The 21,095-nt window shown below is 40.9% G+C and overlaps 1 protein-coding gene across 28 annotated transcripts in view; it reads left to right on the forward strand.

The window, feature by feature from the left end:
- KLF12 (Kruppel like factor 12) overlaps positions 1-21,095 on the forward strand; it is a 534,319-nt gene that overhangs the window by 439,641 nt on the left and 73,583 nt on the right. For all 28 annotated transcript variants that reach the window (XM_044927244.2, XM_044927239.2, XM_044927243.2 and 25 more), the window contains one exon: positions 7,131-7,193. In XM_044927244.2, the coding sequence (XP_044783179.1) occupies positions 7,131-7,193 (63 nt within the window). The remainder of the gene's footprint in view (positions 1-7,130; positions 7,194-21,095) is intronic.

The raw sequence follows: 21,095 nt of genomic DNA on the forward strand, positions 1-21,095 counted from the left end.
TACTGGAGTCATGCTCATGCTTTTATTTGGTCAAAAGTAGTGTGTTTGTGTGTGTAATATATTATGATGAAATCATCCAGAGTAACCTAAACAACCATGAGAACTTGTATTCGTTATAACTTTGTGTAAATAAACAGGAATATCAAGAATTACTTTTAAAATGATCTTTCCTGTGATTCTACATAGGAAAATTCTGTACTTATAAATAATTGTAGAGTTATTTCTAAATTAATCTTGTCTTCCACAGATGTAGCAAACTGAGTTGTTAAAGTGTGTATTTTTTCAAATAATTGCATCAATTTATGGAAGAAAGTACAGGCTCTGAATTACATAACAGGAGAAAAGTTCTGTGCAGCTGAAACTGTGGCAACGTTGTTAATCATCTATAATATAAAATTTAAAAGTTTAAAAAAGGACAAAAGTGAATTTAAGAAGAGAAAATATGTGTATATAATACTTTCTCTGGATCTTATAATGAAAATCTCTAATCTTACTAGATAAGCAATTCCCACAATAAATATTTTTTGGGTCTCTGAAATAATTTATTCTGATTTTTCTCAGGATTAAGTAGCCTCTCTAACATATAGGGCATGAGAGCATGAATGACTCAAGTACTATTTCAGGACTGCAACTGGGTTAATGAAGCTGCTATTTTCGAGCCTGGGAAGATATGGAAAGGAATATATTTTTTAAAGGGTGAAGTTGGTTGGGATTCAAAATCTTGCCTGGCACTGCTTTGGGGACAGTACTAGAGATCGAAATCCTGGAGATATTGTTGTATGGATGGTAACTGCGGCCTAGAGATGGATGAGATGATTAAGGGTATGAGGGGGCTATTTTGGAGACTCCTTCATCTAGGGAGTGAGTTGAAACAGTGTGTAGAAAAATCATGAGAAAATGATCCCCAGACAATGCTGACATTTAGAGTTCAGAAGAATGGGAGGAAGAGGCTCAGGCAAAGGGAAAAAAAAAGAAGAGGAGGAAGAAGACTGGAAAAATGTCACTGATGCTGAGTAGGGTCAAGGACGGAGTGATCAGTTAGGTGAGTCACTATGGAGGGTTTGAGAAGACAAGAACTGAGACTGACCCATTAGATCTGAAACATGGAGGCCATTGATGACCATAACAAAGATGGTTGCATCAGACACCTGTGGTCACAAGCTGAATGGGATTGGATTCTCAGGACAATGGGAAGTGAGGAAGTGGATTCCTTTTACCATCTCCAGCTGACACATTGTGGAGATGTGAACAAGAAGGCTCCAGTCAAGCTCTCTCACCCCATGTTCTGTAGACAGTGACTTTGCAGGGTTGTGTAACTGCTGAGATCACTTACACCACTGTGCATGCACATCACGAGATACTCACTTGGTCACGGACTGTTTTGTGCGGTGTGCTGGTATGAGCTTCATCATGAAAGCCCTGGCTGCTGCTGCATAGGGACTCCACTGAAGCAACATCATGGTTATGTTATATGAATCTATGTTATGGCTCCGTTATGGTTATGTAATGGCTACTGCATCAGCCAGGAGAGAATAGATGTGTCTTCAGTTCATTATGGCTGCTCGTGTCTGCTTCCAGCCTCTTAGCTCACGCCTTGCCTACCCTGGGTTCAGGGAACAGTGCAGACAGTGTGAACAGCGAGACAGTTGGTGCTGTGAGTAGGATCAGCTGAACTCATGTGTTGTTCATTATATATTTAAATGGCAACATTAATAAGAAATTTTCACAAAGAGTTAAAGGGAGAACAAAGTATATGACTGTGATGTTATTTCTGATGAGTCCCTGAAAGCCTAATATTTAGCTCGGTCCAGTTTTAGGTCAGGAAGACCATCTACTTATACTGTAGAATGTTCAGTTGGGCTTAAATAAATGCTGAGGTTCATTAAGGCCCCTGGTGCTAATTCACTTTATTGCAGCCTCGGGGGTAGAGGGGAGGGAATATATGTGAGCTCACAAGAATTGAATGATAATCTGGAGGAAGACAGGTCATTCACACCTGTATCCAAGTTCTGATTTTGTTTTTTTCCCCTGCAACTCTGGCAAGTTACTAACTCTTCTAAACCTTTTATTTTCTCTAAGGTGAAATGTGGATATGAATGATGAGGAGAAAGTAAGATAATGTGACTAAAGTAAATACTTAGCACGGTCTGCACCTCGTAAGGGCTTAGTAAGTGAGAGTTACTTTGTATGCTATGATTACTGACTTAAAACTACAAAAGATTTGTCTTCTAATAGTTAGTGGTAAAGAACCCGCCTGCCAGTGTAGGAGATGTGAGAGAGATATGGGTTTGATCCCTGAGTCAGGAAGATCCCTTGGAGGAGGGCATGGCAACCCACTTCAGTATTCTTGCCTGGAGAATCCCATGGACAGAGGAGCCTAGTGGGCTACTGTCCATAAAGAACAGACAAAATAAGATGCCAAAGAGGAAGCCATACCTTAGAAACCACAGTATTTGGTTCATGTTACTCTATAGGTGTTTATTTCTCTTTATTTCCTTGCCTTGAGGGAAGTGATATAAGCGTTGTAATCAAGACTGTGGGCTTGTAGAGCACATTTAACTCAGTCCTGTGGAATTAACTGGATATTCCAGTTTTATCTTCATATCTTTTCCAATTCAGTCTCAACACTTCTATTGATAATAGCTAACATGTATGGACTGCTTCCTGGGTGGTTAGCACTGCTCTGAACACTTTAACATTATTCATGACTTAAATCTCACAAAGCTAGAAGGTGGCCAGTATTATTGCCTCCACTGCTGCAGATGAGAAGACAGAAAGGCAGACAGGTTAAGTACCTTACCCTAAGATAACACCTTTGGTGAATGGTGGAGTTGGAATTCAATCCCAGGCACTTACCTAGTTTGCTCTCTCTAGCACTTCATTTCAATTCCACTGGGGGCCTTAAGAGTGGATTTAAGTTGGCACAGCTTTTCTGCCTTGGGGATCAGGGTTTCACACCCTGCTGCCAGCCACCAGCCATTCAGGTAGGTTCAGCAAAATATTGAAAAACAGGAGTGATCACATTGTCTTGATTAACTATAAATGTTAGTCATTACAATACAAGATTTGAGGGTCAGGTCTTTCAGTGCTTATGCCCAAAGAAGGAAGACGGATTTGTGTAAGAAGGTATCTAAGAAGTTCTCACATGCTTAGCAAGAAAGCTAAATTAAGCCTTGTGTTGGGTAAAATTATAAACATGCTGTCTGCCTCAGATGAGTAAGTGTATATAAATAGAACAGTGGGTGTACATGGCCTTAATGTTATAGCTTCCTTTTTTGTGTAATGTAAATTACCAAATAGGAGCATTTCCATCTGACATAAACTGTCAGTCTTAGAAGAGCACGACATAGGATTAAATGCATGTTATACAACAACGAACCTTGCCCTTTCCTGCAGCCTGTTTTTTTTTTTTTTTTTTCTTTCCCTATCCAGTGGTTAGTACTAAGGCCTGAAACCCTCACTTAGAGAACAAAGTGGCTTAGCAGTAATGGAGCCTGTGTGAGGCTAAGAGAAGAGTAATGAACATGCCCTGCAAGCTTCCTGCCTAGATGCAGGTGCAGGAATCAGGAGGTCATGAATAATGCATGACATGCAGATTAGACGGTGGTTTCTCCTACTGGGATTTTGACTTTGCTACCTGCCTGGCTGCTATATGTGGAAAGAAGGTAGGCGATGGTAAGAAGTGTCACCACTTAAAGACAGAGCACACAGAAATACAGCGTGTTTCTTTGAAGAAATGAAATTTGGCAAGTAGCTGAAATGCAAATTTATGGTCTACTTTCCTCAAATAAAGTAAGCTCCAAGTTATCAATTTACTCACTTTGGGAAGGGAAAAAACCTTTCTTCTTTTACCATTTTGATGTAAAAAGCTTTATAATGATTTGATCATACAAAATCAGGAATTATTTGAAGAGGTTAAACAGTTATAAAAATTATCTGCTTATAGTGTTGATCTGTGGGTCAATAGAGTTTTGCTAAAAGATACAGTTACCTAGAGAATATTGTATTGTAAGTTGCGTGTGTTTATATGCTTGGCTGCTCAGTCATGTTTGACTCTTTGCAACCCCATGGACTGTAGCCCACCAGGCTTCTCTGTCCATGGGATTCTCCAGGCAGGAATACTGGAACAGGTTGCCATTTCCTACTGCAGGGAATCTTCCCAACCCAGGGATCAAACCACAGTCCCCTGTGTCTCCTGTATTGCCAAGCAGATTCTTTACCACTGCCTCACCTGGGAAGCCCAGCTATAGGTTAAACAGACCCATTTTTTTCCCACTGATACATGCAATGAGATGTGTTAGTGAGAGAATATACTATCACACTTCACCTCGTAGAATTATCATGATGACTAAAAGTAAGGTTAAGGAGGAATCAATATGCAGTAAACATTTAAAGGATGCAGAGTGAATTAAAGAATGTGTGTGTATTTGGGCTGCTGCTGCTAAGTCACATCAGTCGTGTCCGGCTCTGTGCGACCCCATAGCCAGCAGCCCACCAGGCTCCCCCGTCCCTGGGAGTCTCTCCAGGCAAGAGTACTGGAGTGGGTTGCCAGTGCCTTCTCCGGTATTTGGGCTATTACTTGTTAAAACTGTATTCAGGCAGTAGGATTCTGACACCCCAGGGGGAATGTAGGCAAGGCTCAAGAGATTTCCTTCATTTTCCCCTAGGTCAGGGGACTTTAACTGGACAGACATTTTTTGGCTCACAGCTCTTCCATTTTCATGATTGTATTTCAAGCAGACTGAAAGAAAAAAAGAGAGCAGGGAAAAAAGAGCCTTGTTACCTTGTGTGTAACTCTTGTGCATTTTTATTGCATGTTTGTTCACTCTGTCCCCAATTTGGGGTACTGGAATATGAGCTGGCTTTCATTTCTAGCTGAGTCTGTCATTTCCGCTAGGCCCCAGGTTGGCCGAATGCCAAGACCAACAGGTGATCCTTGTAGCTGCAAAACAGCAGGAAGTGGTCCGTACTTGAATGAGACAGTTCACCAGAGGGGCTGTCTGGCCGCTCTCCATCTTTCTGCATAATTAACATCCCCTCCCCCACATAGAGCAGGAAATCTGTGCTGAGCAGCTCAGCTGCAGCAGCCATTGAGAAGGGCTGTGAGGAAAAGAATGTTAATAAGGGATGTTGGAAGAAATAAGCCTTCTGAGTGCAAAGTGCAGTCTGGCTCTGGATTTACAGAAAGACTGGATTTGGCCCTTCAGAGGGGCTAGAACTGTTTTGTCTGTTTTGAAATGATTCTCACTTACTAAGCAACTGTGGAGAATGGGGATTCTAATGAACCTTGGGGCTCTTGATTCTAACTGGACTTTAAGACCTATTTAAAATCCCAGTTTACTTTCTTGTCTTGTGAATAAGAGTAATGACGGAGATCTAAAGGGTAAAGATAGCAGAAGCCTAAGCACTGCCTAGATCTCACAAGGACCTGGTAAAGAGAGAAGAAAGCAGGAAGTTGGCCACAGGGACAGGAAGTGGAGCAAATTGTGCTGCCAGTAGGTGACCCACAAAGAGGTGGAGGTTCATGGAGGTTCAGTAGCTAACTCCTGCTTGGAAGACATCAGCAGTTCCTAGAAATTTCAAGCATTTCCAGTGGATGACTCCAACCCAAGGAGCTTGTACAACAATATGGTCTTTACTGTCTTTCCCCCATTATTTAGCTAAAGGTTTGAATTGACATGGCCTCCTTCAAAGCCTTGGAGAAGGAAATGGCAATCCACTCCAGTGCTATTGCCTGGAAAATCCCATGGACAGAGGAGCTTGGTAGGCTACAGTCCATGGGGTCCCAAAGAGTCGGACACGACTGAGCGACTTCACTTTCACTTCACTTTCCTTCAAAGCCTGGCTAGAGAGCATCACATATAGAAGACCTTTCACCTAAAGATAACTACTCACCCATCCTTCTTCCCATAGATTCTATGCTGGGACATTTAGACCCCACTCCAGTATTTTTACCTGGAAAATTCCATGGACAGAGGAGGGATGTTGGAAGAAATAAACCTTCTGAGTGTAAAGTGCAGTCTGGCAGGCTACAGTCTCTTGGGTTGCAAAGAGTCAGACCTGACTTGAAGTGACTTAGTACAGCACAGTAGTATAAGGGATGGGGGTTAATCTTTTCCTCTGCCCCCTCAAGTTTAGTGTCTGAAGGTGTGCAGATTAAACTGACAATAGGTAGGTTAGCTAGAGGCAAAAACAGCTTATTTACACATAAAACATGCATTCATGCTTGCAGGAATACTCAGTGATGAGTAATTCAAAGGGGTGGTTAGAATTTGGGGCTTATATACCACTTTAACAAAGGCAAAAAAATTGTGGAGTATTGCTTTGTCAAAAGACAAGGGAGTCTGGGCGTCTAGGGGGCTACATTTTAGGCAGGTAGCAAGGAAGTGTATGGGGGAGGAAACTAATGGTAAATAAGGGTTGTTTATGCCAGCTTATCTCAATACCATTTCTGGGGATGAGTTGTATGTTGTACTCCTTTTCCTGATATGGGAATTGTTGGATGGAAGACCTTTACAAATTAAAATTTCCTTATAGAGGAAAGGTACAGAGCTCTTCCCATGTTTGTGTTTGTGGCTGCTTTCAAATCAAAATAATCATTATGCCAAAGTAACATATTTGGGGAAGCTGTATACTGATCCCCTTTGCTATGTTACTTTAGGGCTTTAAATCTAGAAGTTGACTGAGGGAATGTGTACTTTTAGACTGTCTTTTTGTGTCCTTCTTGTGGGAACAGGTAGCAGAAAGGGCTTGTTGAGGGTCAGCATTAGACCTTATGTTATTTTTATGCACTCCTAAACCTGGCAGGGATTAGGTTGGCAACAGTAACTTTTTGTTGGACTGAATGAATGAATCAACTTATTAAAACTGGTCCTGCTTTGCCGGAGCTTCACAGGTAACATTGTGACAAATGCTTGTTATGTTAAAAGTGGTGCAAAAGCAAAGAGACTGCAGGTCTGTAGGCATAGGAATTGAACTGCATTCATTTACTAAGAGGTGCTTATGTTGTGGGCCATTCTACATTAAGCTAATCTGAAAGAGATCATTTATAAGCCAGATCACTTTTTGTTCACTTGTAATCAGGAAAATGCTTTTTTAATGACTGGATTATTCTCATCTACCTACTACAGGGTACATCCGTCCCCAGTATCAAGGGTCCGGGGAAATCGAATGAATAATCAGAAGTTTGCTTGGTGAGTATACAGTCAAAGTGATGAGAATTTATAAGTTCTACGGGAATTTTTAATAGGACTGTGTCAATTATTCCTGGTTCTCTGTAGAGAATATATTTCTACTGCCTGAGCTACATTATTTCCCTTTCCTTTGGAAAATCCTAAACAAACATGAATAGAGTTCCTTTCCAGCCAAAAGTCTTCGTTCACCAAATACTGAGTGCAGCATTTTTTTCCAAATAGATAAGGCATTTCCCAGGATTATCAACTGTTATATCTTTAAAGAATGTGTGCCATTTTTTGAAGACACTATGTTTTTTAGTAAGATTTAGACAACTCAGATTTTTCTCAGGTACCAACTTCTATTTCTCATGAAAATTTTCATAATAAATTAATCTATTACATTAAATTTGATGATTACTATTTAGATGCCCTTTTTCTAGCCTTAGCCTTAAATATCCAGGCATCTGTTGTTTAATTTGGAGAATATGAAGATCTTTCACTTGAACAAAAATAGAGATGAAACTTACCAGAAATAACCTGAAAAGTTATTTTAACCACAGAATATTGATTACTAAATTTTTTTTTTTTTTGGCCATGTGGGCTTTTGTCCCCTCTGGTGAAAGCACAGAGTCTTAACCACTGGACCGCCAAAGAAGTCCTGACTACTGATTCTTTAAAGAGGAAACTTAAACTGTTTCACAAATATTTCATAAAAAACAAACAAAACTCAATATATTTTTATTAATAAAATCCATATTTGTTTACATTACTTCATTCTCCATAATTAACCTTTCCCCACATAGTATATCTTCAAAAAAAGAAAGGAAGAAGTGAAGGAAGGAAGGGAGGGAGGGAAAAGAAAAGAAAAAGAATTGAATCGTGTACTGTCTTACTACAAAGGTGAATGGAAATTCACAGGTCTCCATTTTTTACTTGATTGGATTGTGGTTAGAATGGAATTTTGATTAAAAACCATGGCTTTTTTTTAAGTATGGGAAGATGATTACCAAAGATTGAGCTTCCAAATTAATTTTACTCCTAAATGAGGATTATTTTTAGACACAAAATAATGATTCTTTGAATTTGAATAGTGCCTAATCAGCTCCCCTCCCTTCCCCCATTAAATCTAATTAACCCTCACAATAGCTTGATCTTGTTGTTAAATATTATGCTTTGGTTTTTCACAGAGGGGGAAATGGAATACAGAGGAAGCAGCCATTTGCTTACACACTGTCTAAAAGCTGGGGCATCCCTCACAATCACTATTTTTCACAATCACTAAAGCGTATTGTTCCCTGTCAAACCTGGAAAGCTGAGAGGATAATAACGCTGATGGCCACTACATAAAAGGAACGGGATAAACCAGGTTCTTTCTTTGTTGACTGCATGGAATTGCTCTTACTTTTTAGTCCAAAGCACATCATACTGAAGAAACTTCACTACAGATAGAGATTGTGAGATGCTCAAGTGAGTGACGTAAGCTAATGGGTCGAGTGCCATGTTGTCAGGAGAGAGGCCCAGTTTCTGCAACTTATATTTCAGTGGCTAAATGTGGATCACTGAGTCCATGACACATTTTCTTTTCTTTGCTTTTCCTGGAGTATTAGAGTAACAGTAACTTGTTCCTACATAATTCATAGCACATAATTTGGTTAGTAAGTTTAAACCAGTTTTATCTGCAGAGAAGTAATCCATGAAAAACAAAAAGGATCTTTAATACTAGCCTTGAGAAAATTCAACTTGTATTTATTCAACAACATTTATTTATACTCCCAAGCACTAGATTAGAAAGATAAATAAAACATGGTTTCTGTCTTTATGGGGCTTACTGTCTTGAAGGATGTGTGTGTGTGAGTGTGTGTGGGTGTGATGTCACATATATATAATGTACAATATTATATAATACAAATAACATAATAAAATGTGGATAATGCTCTAAGATATACGTTCATAGTACAACATCCAGAGGAGAATAATTATCAACTTTATTTAAGACTAGTTTGGGAATGGACAGCATGGAAGGGGAAAAAATATAAAGATGGAAAAGGATTATCAGAAAACTGATTGCCAAGAAGGTTTTTGAGTAAAGGCTCAAAATTAATAGAAAAAACAGAGTCCTGACAAAGTGCTTTATTTATTGATTGAAACACAGATACAAAGACCTGGAGACATTTCTAACTTATTTGGTTGTGAGTTTAGTTACAAATCCTGTTGCAAAAACTACCTTGAATTTTTCTTATGTAAATATTATGAAACTGTTATATGGAAATAAATCATATAGGAAAGCTAGGAAGAAGCTCAATGAATCATAAAACATCTAGATCTACTTAAGTGATGAACTGTTGCTATTTCTTTGTGAAATATTCTCTCTGAAGATCTAAAAGTTTTAAATACTGTTGGTAGCCATGGATATGAAAGCGATAGTTGCTCTTTCCAAAACAGAAGTTTCGGGATAATTTACAGAATTAGATACCAAATTCAACACTAACTTGGTTCTGGCTTGAGTTATATCCACAAGTACTATATATAAGTGGTGTTGGGTGAAGTCAGCAAGTGCTCCAATCAGTTTAAAAATATTGTTCATCATATAAACAATTAAATCTCAGTAAAAGATGAAAAAACTTGAACCTGTAAGTTATGCCTAGGGAATGCATGACAATTGGTAGATGGTAAATGTCAGTGGCTGTGGTTGAGGTCTCAAACCAATGCTTATTATTGACTAAAGATGGCTTAACATTATAAGTAGTGTTTTTCTACGCATAATGTGAATATGAGAGGCAGTGTCCATCCCCTGGCCTCATTCCTGTGGCAGGAATTCCTCTGGAGCTGAAGAAATGTGTGGAAAAAAAGGGTCTGTTCAAGACAAACAAACCTGCTGGATGGAAAGAAAATATGGCTAAAAAATGTACGTAACCAGGAAGGAGCTGAAAGCACGAGGATGTAAAGGGGTCTGGTGACAGATGTCTGTTATAGGTATCTGCCAACTTTCAGGGATTAAGGAATGGCAGTAAGAACTTCTTGCAAGATATATTAGCACCCTAATAAAAAACATGAGGTCATCGGACAACTCATTTAATATTCAATTAATCAGCGGTAGCAATCCAGACCAGACATAAACTCTGCCCATCAGAATGACTCTCCCCTCTCTGCCATTCCACTGTAGTAATATTTGTTGATCTGAGGATTGATGAAGTGTTTGAGGTTCAGCATATGAATTTCATTCACTGTGTCATGTGTCACAGCTCTTGTTTCATGCCTTCCTTTGTCCGACAACTAAGAGCATTTGCTATTTTTTTCTTGCAATGCTATTTTTTTCTTGCGTATGATAATGACAGGGACAAAAATAGTTTGCTCCTTGTGGGGCAAATGAGGGGAAACGGGGTAAATCTTCTTAGAGGGTTGAATCTATAGGTAGACTTTTCTTCTTCACAGGTCTTTTTGCTTGAAACTATCGTATTCTGTTACCAAACTCACAAAGAGTGGCTGTTTCCAAGTCATCTTTCAGCACTTTTATCCCCAGAGCTATTCTAGAATCTGAAATGTACAAACGTGTTTGGTGTGGATGTGTAGGTTGGACCAGGACAGGGCGGGGCTTGTTGGGGAATATCTCTGAAATGAACATTGAAGTTGATTTAAGGCTCCAAGCTTGCCAGTCTCAGTGGGAGGATTCCAAAATCCTCATTTTTTGCTTTTTATTTTTTCTTCTCTTTATATATTTTTTCTTCCATCCAGCCCCAATCCAAAGTTTTCAAAGACTTAGGTGTATATGGTTGTTTGATGACGGCGTAGTCATGGTTATGCTCTGTACCCAAAACATTTGCGTGGGGCTGTTTTGTGCAGAGTTATGTGTCACGTAGTAGAGACTCTAGACTATTTATATTATGATGGCAAAATTAGGCATTGTTAATAGGAATTGCCATTAGTAAAATAGTATTAATTTTCTCTAACGATCCGGATACTGTCACCACCAGTCTCAATTATGATTCCTTTCTTACCAACATGCCTGAGATGTTATGTAGCTGTCTGCAAAAGAAGCTCTAGTTTTAATAGCATATCCATGCCAATTATGACACATTCTGGGTGTGGATCACATTTCACATTTGGAAGTGAAAAAGTTCTGTGTCACCAATTTAGGGAAGGGCAGGAAGAGCCTTTTCACACTTTGATGTTTTATGGTTGGATATGCTGTGCTACAGTGAACTTAAATGTTTATATGCATATAGTTGCAAATGTTAGACATGACTTCATTGAATCTTTCTGAACAGTGTAACTAATATGGATTTTGGTCATAAAAATAAGAACATTGCTTCTTGTTTAAACTTTTTGCCTTAATAGAGGAAGGCACTCAAGTGGTTGCTACTGGAAACCTTTGAGAAAGCTGAGATAGAACTAGCTCTTCAAAGGGTGTTGGGGGGACAGGACATTTCTGAATGCAGTAGTTATCAGTTGTGGGGCTGAAAAGGAACTGTCGTTGTTTTTGTTGTTGTTTTTGGCACTCAGTCATGTCCGACCCTTTGGGACCCCATGGACTGTAGCCCTGCAGGCTCCTCTGTCCATTGGATTTCCCATTAAAGAATACTGGAGTGGGTTGCCATTTCCTTCTCCAGGGGATCTTCTTGACCCAGGGATCAAACACACATCTCCTGCATTGGCAGACAGATTCTTTACCTTGGAGCCACCAGGGAAGCCGCTTGAACTGTAAACGTCATCAAGTTCAATTCAACTTCTCACTCTTTCAGACACAGAGATGGAGATCCAAGGACAGAAATGTGTTCCTTGTCAGATGCGGGCATCAGATGTGGGCATAAGCCCAGTTCTCTACACTCCTGTCCAGCCATCTTTCTGCTCCGTGGCAGTTAGTTACCTGTGGGCAGAGCAAGAGAAATGCTAAAGATTAAATCAGATGGATGTTTAATTCATTACAAGCTAAGCAGAAGGCTTTTTGTCTGGGAAATTCCCATGAGATTGATGTGATGGGGGAGAGAAAGAAGAAAGGCCTGATAAAGACATTGCTTTCCCTTCCAATCTGTGGCAGTTGATCCCTGCCAAAATGTTTACTCATCATCTTGTAGATCCTTGCATGCTCATTATTTATAGATAATATTGACTATGTTTCTTTAATTACCAGAGCATTTCACTGCTTCTTGACTTACAGGGCAAAAATTATGATACTGTGTCTCAACTTTAATATGTGAAGATTCCAGTCCTAGAATGCCTGCCTGGTCTTCATTTTTTTTTTTTTTTTAAATCCATACGTGTTGGCAAATAAGTAACAGCAGGTTGCCTTTAGATTTAGTTTGGAAGCATGTTCTTTCCAGTGTTTGATAACAGATTCAGAAAATGGGCGGCAGTTTATATAACCATAAAGCAGTTTGCAAGTTCTCTGTACACTGAATTACAATGCAAAGAAGCTTCCACAGTGATGCTACATTGAAAAGCCCTTCAAATTCCTATCTTTTCTTACGTTATAATCCAGTGTTAGCTAGTAAATTCCTCCATGACTTCCACCAGCTCCTCAAATTTAGCTTGGTGACCATTATGTATACTTTAAACTTGTGTGCTGTGTTTGAGATTTCCCTTAATGACCATTGGTCTAATTTTCTTTAATTCTCTGTTAACAGTCATGATAAAAATGTTTCACATACCTGTTAATATCAGCTGATTTTTGTATCTAGTATTCCTTCAACCACAATAAAGATGATTTGGGAAAAAAAATTAAGCAGGTCATTTTTTAATTATGGGAGAATTAAGGCTATAAGATTCTGCTGAGCTAAAAGGTCACCACTTTTGAGTTGTTTCTCTATTAAAAGTCCATTCATAATTTGTTTTTACCAACCAGCTGCTCAGAACCATATTACTCGGCCTGTCAGTATACTCTCTGTTCTTCCTGGCATCTTAGCCCTGGAGCTATGTGTGGTACTATCGTGTCTTGAAGCATCTCTACTGTATTAACTCATTTTATTTTATCTTATATATATTGTAAAAATTTATTTGTCTGCACTGGGCCTTAGTTGCAGCCTGTAGGATCTCGTTTCCTAACCAGGGATCACACCCAGGCTTGTCTGCGTTGGGAAGGCGGAGTCTTAGCCACTGGATCACCATGGAAGTCCTTGTATTAACTCATTTTAATATGGTCCCATATTCGTTCAATATTCAAAAGGACTTTAGAAAAATCTAAAAATACACAGAGACTTTACAACATACTTCTATATAATGCACAGGTTGAAGAAATTTCAAGAGAAATTTAAAAATACTTTTAACTACAGTTGACCCTTGAACAAGTGGGGTTATTGGCACTGACGGACCGCATGTAGTTGAAAGTCTATGGATAACTTTATAGTTGGGCCTGCATTTCCATGGTTCCCTACATATGGTTCCAGTCAACCTCAGGTTTTATAGTACTATAGTACATACTTATCGAAAAAAATCCCCATATAAGTTGACCCACACATTTCAAACCCATGTTGTTTGTTTAAAGGTCAGATGTAAATGAAAGTGAAAACACAGGTTATCAAATTTTGTAGGAAGCATATAAAGTAGAGCTTAGGAGGAAATCTATTGCATTGAATGCGTATTTTATTTTATTTTTTTTTTGCATATTTTATAAAAGAGGAAGGATCTAGAATCAGTTACATTAAGCTTTTACCTTAGGACACCAGAAAGAGGAGAGCAAATTAAATCCATAGTAAGCAGAAGAAAAGAAGCAAGAAAATGACTTGTTTGTAATTCTGGGACTTGTAGCATAGTTTTCATATAGTTGTTGTTTCTTAGCTTAAAGGTATAATCAGGAATCGTGATTGAATCTGGGAAAGCTACTAAAACTACAGCTTTGTACAGTTTTCAGGCGTACAGTGGGCATTATTCTCTATCACAGTCCCGTCCCTTTTAAACTTTTCAGATGTAGACCTTTAAAATAACAGTCATGTTGTAATGAAACAGGCAGGATAAGGGGGTTGGGGAGTCATTAATGAATAAGACTTCCCTGGTGGCTCAGATGGTAAAGAATCTGCCTGCAATGCAGGATACCCAAGTTCGGTCCCTGGGTCAGGAAGATCCCCTGGAGAAGGAAATGGCAACCCACTCCAGTATTCTTGCCTGGGAAATCCCATGGACAGAGGAGCCTGGCGGGCTACAGTTCCTGGGGATGCAAAGAGTCAGACACGACTTAGCAACTAAACAACAAATGAATAATGCAGGTAAAAAAACTGTCCAAATATGAAAAAAAAGATACATCTTTGATAGTAGAATTACAAGTTCTCTGATAATTAATGTAAGACATTAAAACAATGAAAGTGTTACATTTGTTAGTAGCTCAGTCATGTCCTACTCTTTGCAGTCCCACGGACTGTAGCCCTCCAGGCTTCTCTGTGCACGGAATTCTCCAGGCAAGAATACTGGAGTGGGTTGCCATTTCCTTCTCCAGGGGATCTTCCCAACCCCTGGGATTGAACCCAAATCTCCTGCATTGCAGGCAGATTCCTTACCGTCTGAGCCTCCAGGGAAGTCCAAAACGATGAAAGGTCTTATTTTATATCTATCCACAGCAGCCACAGTCTTTCTTAGTTTTCCACAAATTTTTCAGTGGATACATTTGGGCTAAAGGATTAGCTAGTCAAACCTGACTTCTAAATATATATTTGAAAGAATAATGACTTAATGTTAGGACCCAATCAGAAATCCTAATGTGTTCTTGAATATGCTGGGAATATTGCTCAGATCATAAATCTTAAGGGGGTTCCCTTGTGGGAATGCTTGGGGTACCAAGTGGGTTTGTTTTAATTTTCCTCTGCCAGTCATATTTTCAGTTTCATCTTTCTAGCCATGGAGATTTCTCTATAGACACATGGACAGTGAACTAGCCATTTAAAAATCAAATAAGATATCATCTTACTATAACTTTTATCAGTTGACCACTAGATTTTCATAAAGTTTCTTAGTGCTTTCCTTCAAATTGGCCATTTATTACATTTCTAAGTAGAGTACTAGATTACCTAAGGAACGACCAGTATCCTCATAATGAATATATTTCATCAGTTTTAAGATAGCAATAGATAGTGTGTGACCTATTTGCCCACCAATTAAAGCCAACCAATATCACACGTAGGCTTCCCAGGTGGCACCAGTGGTAAGGAATCCAGCTGCCAATGCAGGAGAAGCAAGTTCCATCCCTGGGTGGGGAAGATCCCCTGGAGAAGGAAATGGCAACCGGCTCCAGCATTCTTGCCTGGGAAATCCCATGGACAGAGGAGCTGGGCGGGGGACAGTCCATGGGGTCACAAAGAGTCAAACACGACTGAGCATCTGAGCACAACAGCATCACACAGATTTTAGTCACAGCTGCTTCACATAAGCCCTCAGTTGGTAGCTGAAGAGCTGAGGACCCTGCTGGAATCCGTGGTCTGTAGCCATTACCTCTGTCTCAATTTTCACTCAGTTCAGTCTCCTTTAGCGGGTGAGGTTCTTTGGTTGGAAGTAACAGAAACCGACTGAGTCTGTCTAACGTACTTGAAAGGTAATTTTGTTGAAGGACGTGAGGTGCGTTATGGAGTCAAAGGAAAAAGTGAGGAGTTGGTCCTTGGGAAACCCAGGGAGCAGAGCAGGACCTGGAAGCAGGTTGAGTAAGAAGGTGCAATCTTGGAACGAGACAGCCCCAGCTCCTGGATCACAGTCGAGGACGCCAGAGTCCGATCAACCCAGCCCAACCTGACGTAGGTGCCCAGCCTTTGACCGAGGTGAGGGCAGTGTATCTTGGTTATCAATCCCATTAAAACCATGCACGATGAGGGATTTCCCAAAGGAAGAGGAGGTACTGGTACCAAACAGTGATGGGGAAGATGCTACCTTTTAAACCAGCACCATCCACTTGCCATGTTACCAGTGAGCTAGAAGCTACCACTAAAGGCAGTTGATGAAAAGTGAAAGCCGCTCAATTGTGCCTGATTCTTTGCGATCCCATGGACTATACAGTTCATGGAATTCTCCAGGCCAGAAAACTTCAACATTATTCCTTGGAGTCAGTCTTTTCCTATATTTTGGATGACGAAGGCAGTCCTACAATTAGTAAGTAAAATTTAGTAATAAAAATAAATGGGTTCTCCCTGGCCTTACTCTTAAATGTTCAAAGTATAAGAAGAGTGTTTAGCCAAAATATTAATAGAATTCATTCTGAAAACTCACCAGTTTTATCCTGATCTCCTCAAACCATCCATTTTCCTAGAAATCCTACTTTGAATGGTATATTTCAAAAATTTTAAAACCAAACACACTTAGCTATTGTGAAAAGATAGAGGCGCTTCCTGCTGCTGCTGCCGCTGCTGCTGCTGAATCACTTCAGTCGTATCCGACTCTGTGCGACCCCATAGACGGCAGCCCACCAGGCTCCCCCGTCCCTCGGATTCTCCAGGCAAGAACACTGGAGTGGGTTGCCATTGCCTTCTCCAGAGGAGCTTCCTAGGAAATGAATAAAGCTTGAAGTCTGCAGGCTTAGGTTCTAGTATAAATTTGTCACTTACACTAAACCAGACTTTCTGCTTCCTTCACCTCAGTGTTTCTATTGAATGAATGAATGATTTCTGATCTCAACTATTCAAATTTGGTCTTGGGAAGAGTGCAACAGAGATAATACTCATCATAGTATCACCTTGAAAGTGCTTTATAAATCCTAGGTATTAACCCATAGTCAAAGGCCAGCTGTACATAAAAGGAATCTTTTTCTACTGCCTGCATGATTTTTTTTGACATACCTATTGGAGAAGGCAATGGCACCCCACTCCAGTACTCTTGCCTGGAGGATCCCATGGACAGAGGAGCCTGGTAGGCTGCAGTCCATGAGGTCACTGAGGGTCGGACACAACTGAGCAACTTCACTTTCACTTTTCACTTTCATGCATTGGAGAAGGAAATGGCACCCCACTCCAGTGTTCTGGCTTGGAGAATCCCAGGGATGGGGGAGCCTGGTGGGCTGCCGTCGATGGGGTCGCACAGAGTCAGACACGACTGAAGTGACTCAGCAGCAGCAGTTTATTATAACCCAAAATGAAGTGATAAGCTATTGGGTTGGCTGAGAAGACTGTAACATCTTTTGGAAAAAACTCAAACATTTTTGCTAACCCAGTACTTCGACTGTCCTGGGTCCTTCACTTTAATGAATTAGAATCTTGAGCAGGTGAGTGTGCTTAGGTAGGACTGTGGTTTGATACATTAGATAAATACATACTCCAGGAAGGGCAGGTGTTACTTCCAAGCAGAAATGATAGCTTTTCTGGTTACAGATGTAGCCAATTTACTTCTGTTTCTACCAAGGCCAAATTAAGAGAAGGGTAACACCCTTGGGCTTTCTAGGTGGCTCAGTGGTAAAGAATCTGCCTGCCAATGCAGGAGATGCGGGTTTGAGCCCTGGATCAGGAAGATTCCCTGGAGAAGAATATGGCAACCCACTCTAGTATTCTTGCCTGGGAAATTCCATGGACAGAGGAGGTTGGCGGGCTATAGGCCGTGGGGTTGCAAAGGATCAGACACGACTTAGCAACTGACAACCACCACCACCTCAACACTATGTATGATATCAACTCTGTGAGTAGTAAATATTGCCTTCCAGCCTCCTACATGGATATGTTGGGTTAGATCTTTTAGAAAGCAATGATTTAAATTACCCATAGGAGTAAATTAATGTTCTTGTAAAATAGAAATCTCTCCAGTTCCATCTGTTTTCCCACTTTTCTACTCTTTGCCTTTTTCCTTAGAGGACTGTAAAGAAAAAGAAACATTGCTTTCCTTAGAGCATACGTATAGTTGATAGTTCTGGAGAAAGAAAGAAAATAACCTTCTATTATCTTTCACTTTAGACCTGAATTATTTCAGACTCTTTGAAGAACCCTGTCGCTTAACGGAAAGAATAGACTGGCTTCTTACAGTGCAAGTGGCTTACAGTAATCTTCCCCAAACTTTACAGGCTGTGAAGTGTTTATTTGAGAAAGAGAAGGGAGGATGGAATTATAGTGACTAGGGAACAAAAGGCCAAAGGCGAGGGTGTTGAGAACAGAAGGAAGTTGCTGCCACCTAGAGGTGGAAGTTGGTAAATGGTGGGTGTGCTGGGCTCCTGGGGTGATCTGGAAAGGAGACGTAGAGGTGGAATCATCATAAAACCAAAAATGCTTCTGGTTGACTCACTCTCTCCTCTAAGAGGGACTAGACTCATTCTCTCCTCTTCCCTGTTGGTAGTGAGCCAGTATGTCCTATGAGATTTTGCTGACTCTGGTAGGCTTTTGTGAACAAGAGTCTTGTAATTGATCATGAAAATGTCTGTTAAGTCTTTGAAAGTCATTGCAAGTCCTCTGTAATGCCCATGCGGTCTCAATTATTTGGAGGATTCCTTATTAGCCTGGCTAATAGAGAATGTCTCTTTCATAATCCATGCCACGTATTTCAAATATGACCTCAGGAGCTCTTCAAAGGTTGCATGCTCAGTGAATTGTGCAGCTGACGGTCTCCTGAGTCTCAAGAAGACGCAGGTAGGAGGAAGACCTTTTTGATGGCAGCAGAGAATCCTGGAAATACCATTGAGAGTAAGGGGTCCTGAGACTCCCTTGGGTTGCACCAAACCTAGAACCCAGTACAGCCCAGCCTCAAGAATCTGCCATGTAGCTGGTTTTTGCTTTTGTTATCAGGAACTGGCTGTCGATAGCACTGACATTTTTTTGTCTTGTTGGGACATTTTTACCAGAAAATCCTCCCTCCTAAGGAAGTCTAGACAGCCATGACTGTTGACATTTTTGCTGCCACTTTTGCCTGGTGATTCTCTTTCCAGGATGGCCGTGTTGCACAACCCCAAGGGGCACTCTTCACATAAGAGCCTATGTGGAGGGTGCCTCCCAGAGCACTAGAGCAGATCTCACTGGCATGGAAAGGGGAGAAAACATGAAGAAAATATTTGTGTGAATTTACACATTGGCCCCTCCTTCTTCTGCTGAATGGGAGACTTGACTGAATGCTGTAGATGATTATGACGCTGGTTTTGACAGAAAGGAAGTGGAGGGAGACTTAAAAAAAAATACCAGAAGAGATCACCAAGGCCTTTTAGAAAGTGGGGCTCACAGGCAGCGTGTCCCTATGTTCCTCTTGTTTTCTAAATCCTACTGCTGCCCTAGGATGCTTTTGCCGAAGCTCTTTTCTGTCTACCTGTATTGTGGGCCTGGCTTGCCATTTCTGTTTTTTTCGGGCTTCCCTGGTGGCTCAGTTGGTAATGAATCCACCTGCAATGCAGGAGACTGCCTGCAACACAGGGAATGCATGTTCAGTCCCTGGGGCAGCAAGATCCCCTGGAGAGGGAAATGGCAACCCACTCCAGTACTCTTGCCTGGGAAGAATGGACAGAGGAGCCTGGTGGGCTACAGCCAGACATGACTGAGCAACTAAACCACTATCTTAAGTGTTTACCTTCTATGTCACTTGCACACCTGGTCACTTTTGATACTCCGGAAGTTTTGTGGGGTTTTTGTTGTTTTTTACTCGATAGGATCATCACTTTTCTAGAATACTCATTTTCATTTGTTCCCTCGTTCGGTGAAATTGTAGCACATGCAATGATCTGGCCACTCTCCTGCACTCTGGGGACACTATTTAATAAGACAAACAGGCCTCTGCTCTCCTGGAGTAGAGGAGGACAGATAACTAGCAAGTGTCTGGAGGTGAGAAGTGCTCAGATGAAAGTGTAGCCAGGGATATGTTGGGGATGCCTGGAAAGCCACTCCAGGGGCTTGGTCAGAAAAAAACACCTCTTGAAAGAAGGAGACACACAAGCTAGGAGATGCATGAAAAGGAGTCAACTGTGTGAGTGTATGGGAGAAATCGTCCAGGTGCTTGAGACAGCTCACACCAGGACCCTGGGATGAGGACACATTTGGAAAATTCAGGGAACTTAAAAAAGTGTGTGAGGGGTGGTTGAAACAAGACAAGGGTAGAAAGACGTTATGTCTATTGATATGCACATTGTGAGTGAGTGGGTGATTGAGTGAAAGTCGCTCAGTCATGTCCGAGTGAGTGAAAGTCACTCAGTCGTGTCTGACTCTTTGCGACCCCATGGCCTATACAGTCCATGGAATTCTCTAGGCCAGAATACTGGAGTGGGTAGCCTTGCCCTTCTCCAGGGGATCTTTCCAACCCAGGGATCAAACCCAGGTCTCCTGCATTGCAGGCAGCATCATCAATATATAATTGATACTTAAATGATACTTAACAAGGGGTGGGTGTGTTTGTATCTGATGATGAGAGAGAAGTTTTTGAGACCAAGAAAATCTGAAGATAAGTTTTTCAGACTGTCCACTGGCAGCTCTAATGTACAGTGGTGGAGCCACAGATACCCACAGGTAAATCAGACAGAAACTATTCATATCACGGTGCACTTCACACAGCCAGCACGTATCCTCAGGATGCATGGACACTGAAGTGTGAATTTCAGTCACCTTCTTTGCCCCACCTGTGCATCTGTAGCATGCACCACCAGAAAATACTACCTGCCCCAGTATGTGTCCAGCCCAGAGCTGCTTGGTGAGACACCAACCTCAACTAAATAAATAGATCTTAACACACAAAGGCATCTTTTCCCCAAAACTCCAAGCACCCTGACCTCTTTCTTCCCGTGAAAAGGCACTGGAAAAGAATCCATTTGTTCAGATCCTCCAAGCCCACTTTTCTTCCTGTTATCCACCTACACAAGCCAGAAACCTCACAATAACGTCAAGTCTGTGAACCAGTCCGTTTGATCACCCAGTCTAGTGTTCTTCCTCCTAAATATTTCTTGGTGGTGTTAGCTCTTCTGTATCCCATCTCTTGCTTAAAGATTTAGCGTAAGCTCCTAAGGGTCTCTCTGGATTCTGATTCTCTCTCCTCACCCTGCAGATCCATTCTCCACCTTGCCTGCAG

The sequence above is a fragment of the Bubalus bubalis genome, chromosome 13, assembly GCF_019923935.1.
Source record: "Bubalus bubalis isolate 160015118507 breed Murrah chromosome 13, NDDB_SH_1, whole genome shotgun sequence".
NCBI lineage: Eukaryota > Metazoa > Chordata > Mammalia > Artiodactyla > Bovidae > Bubalus > Bubalus bubalis.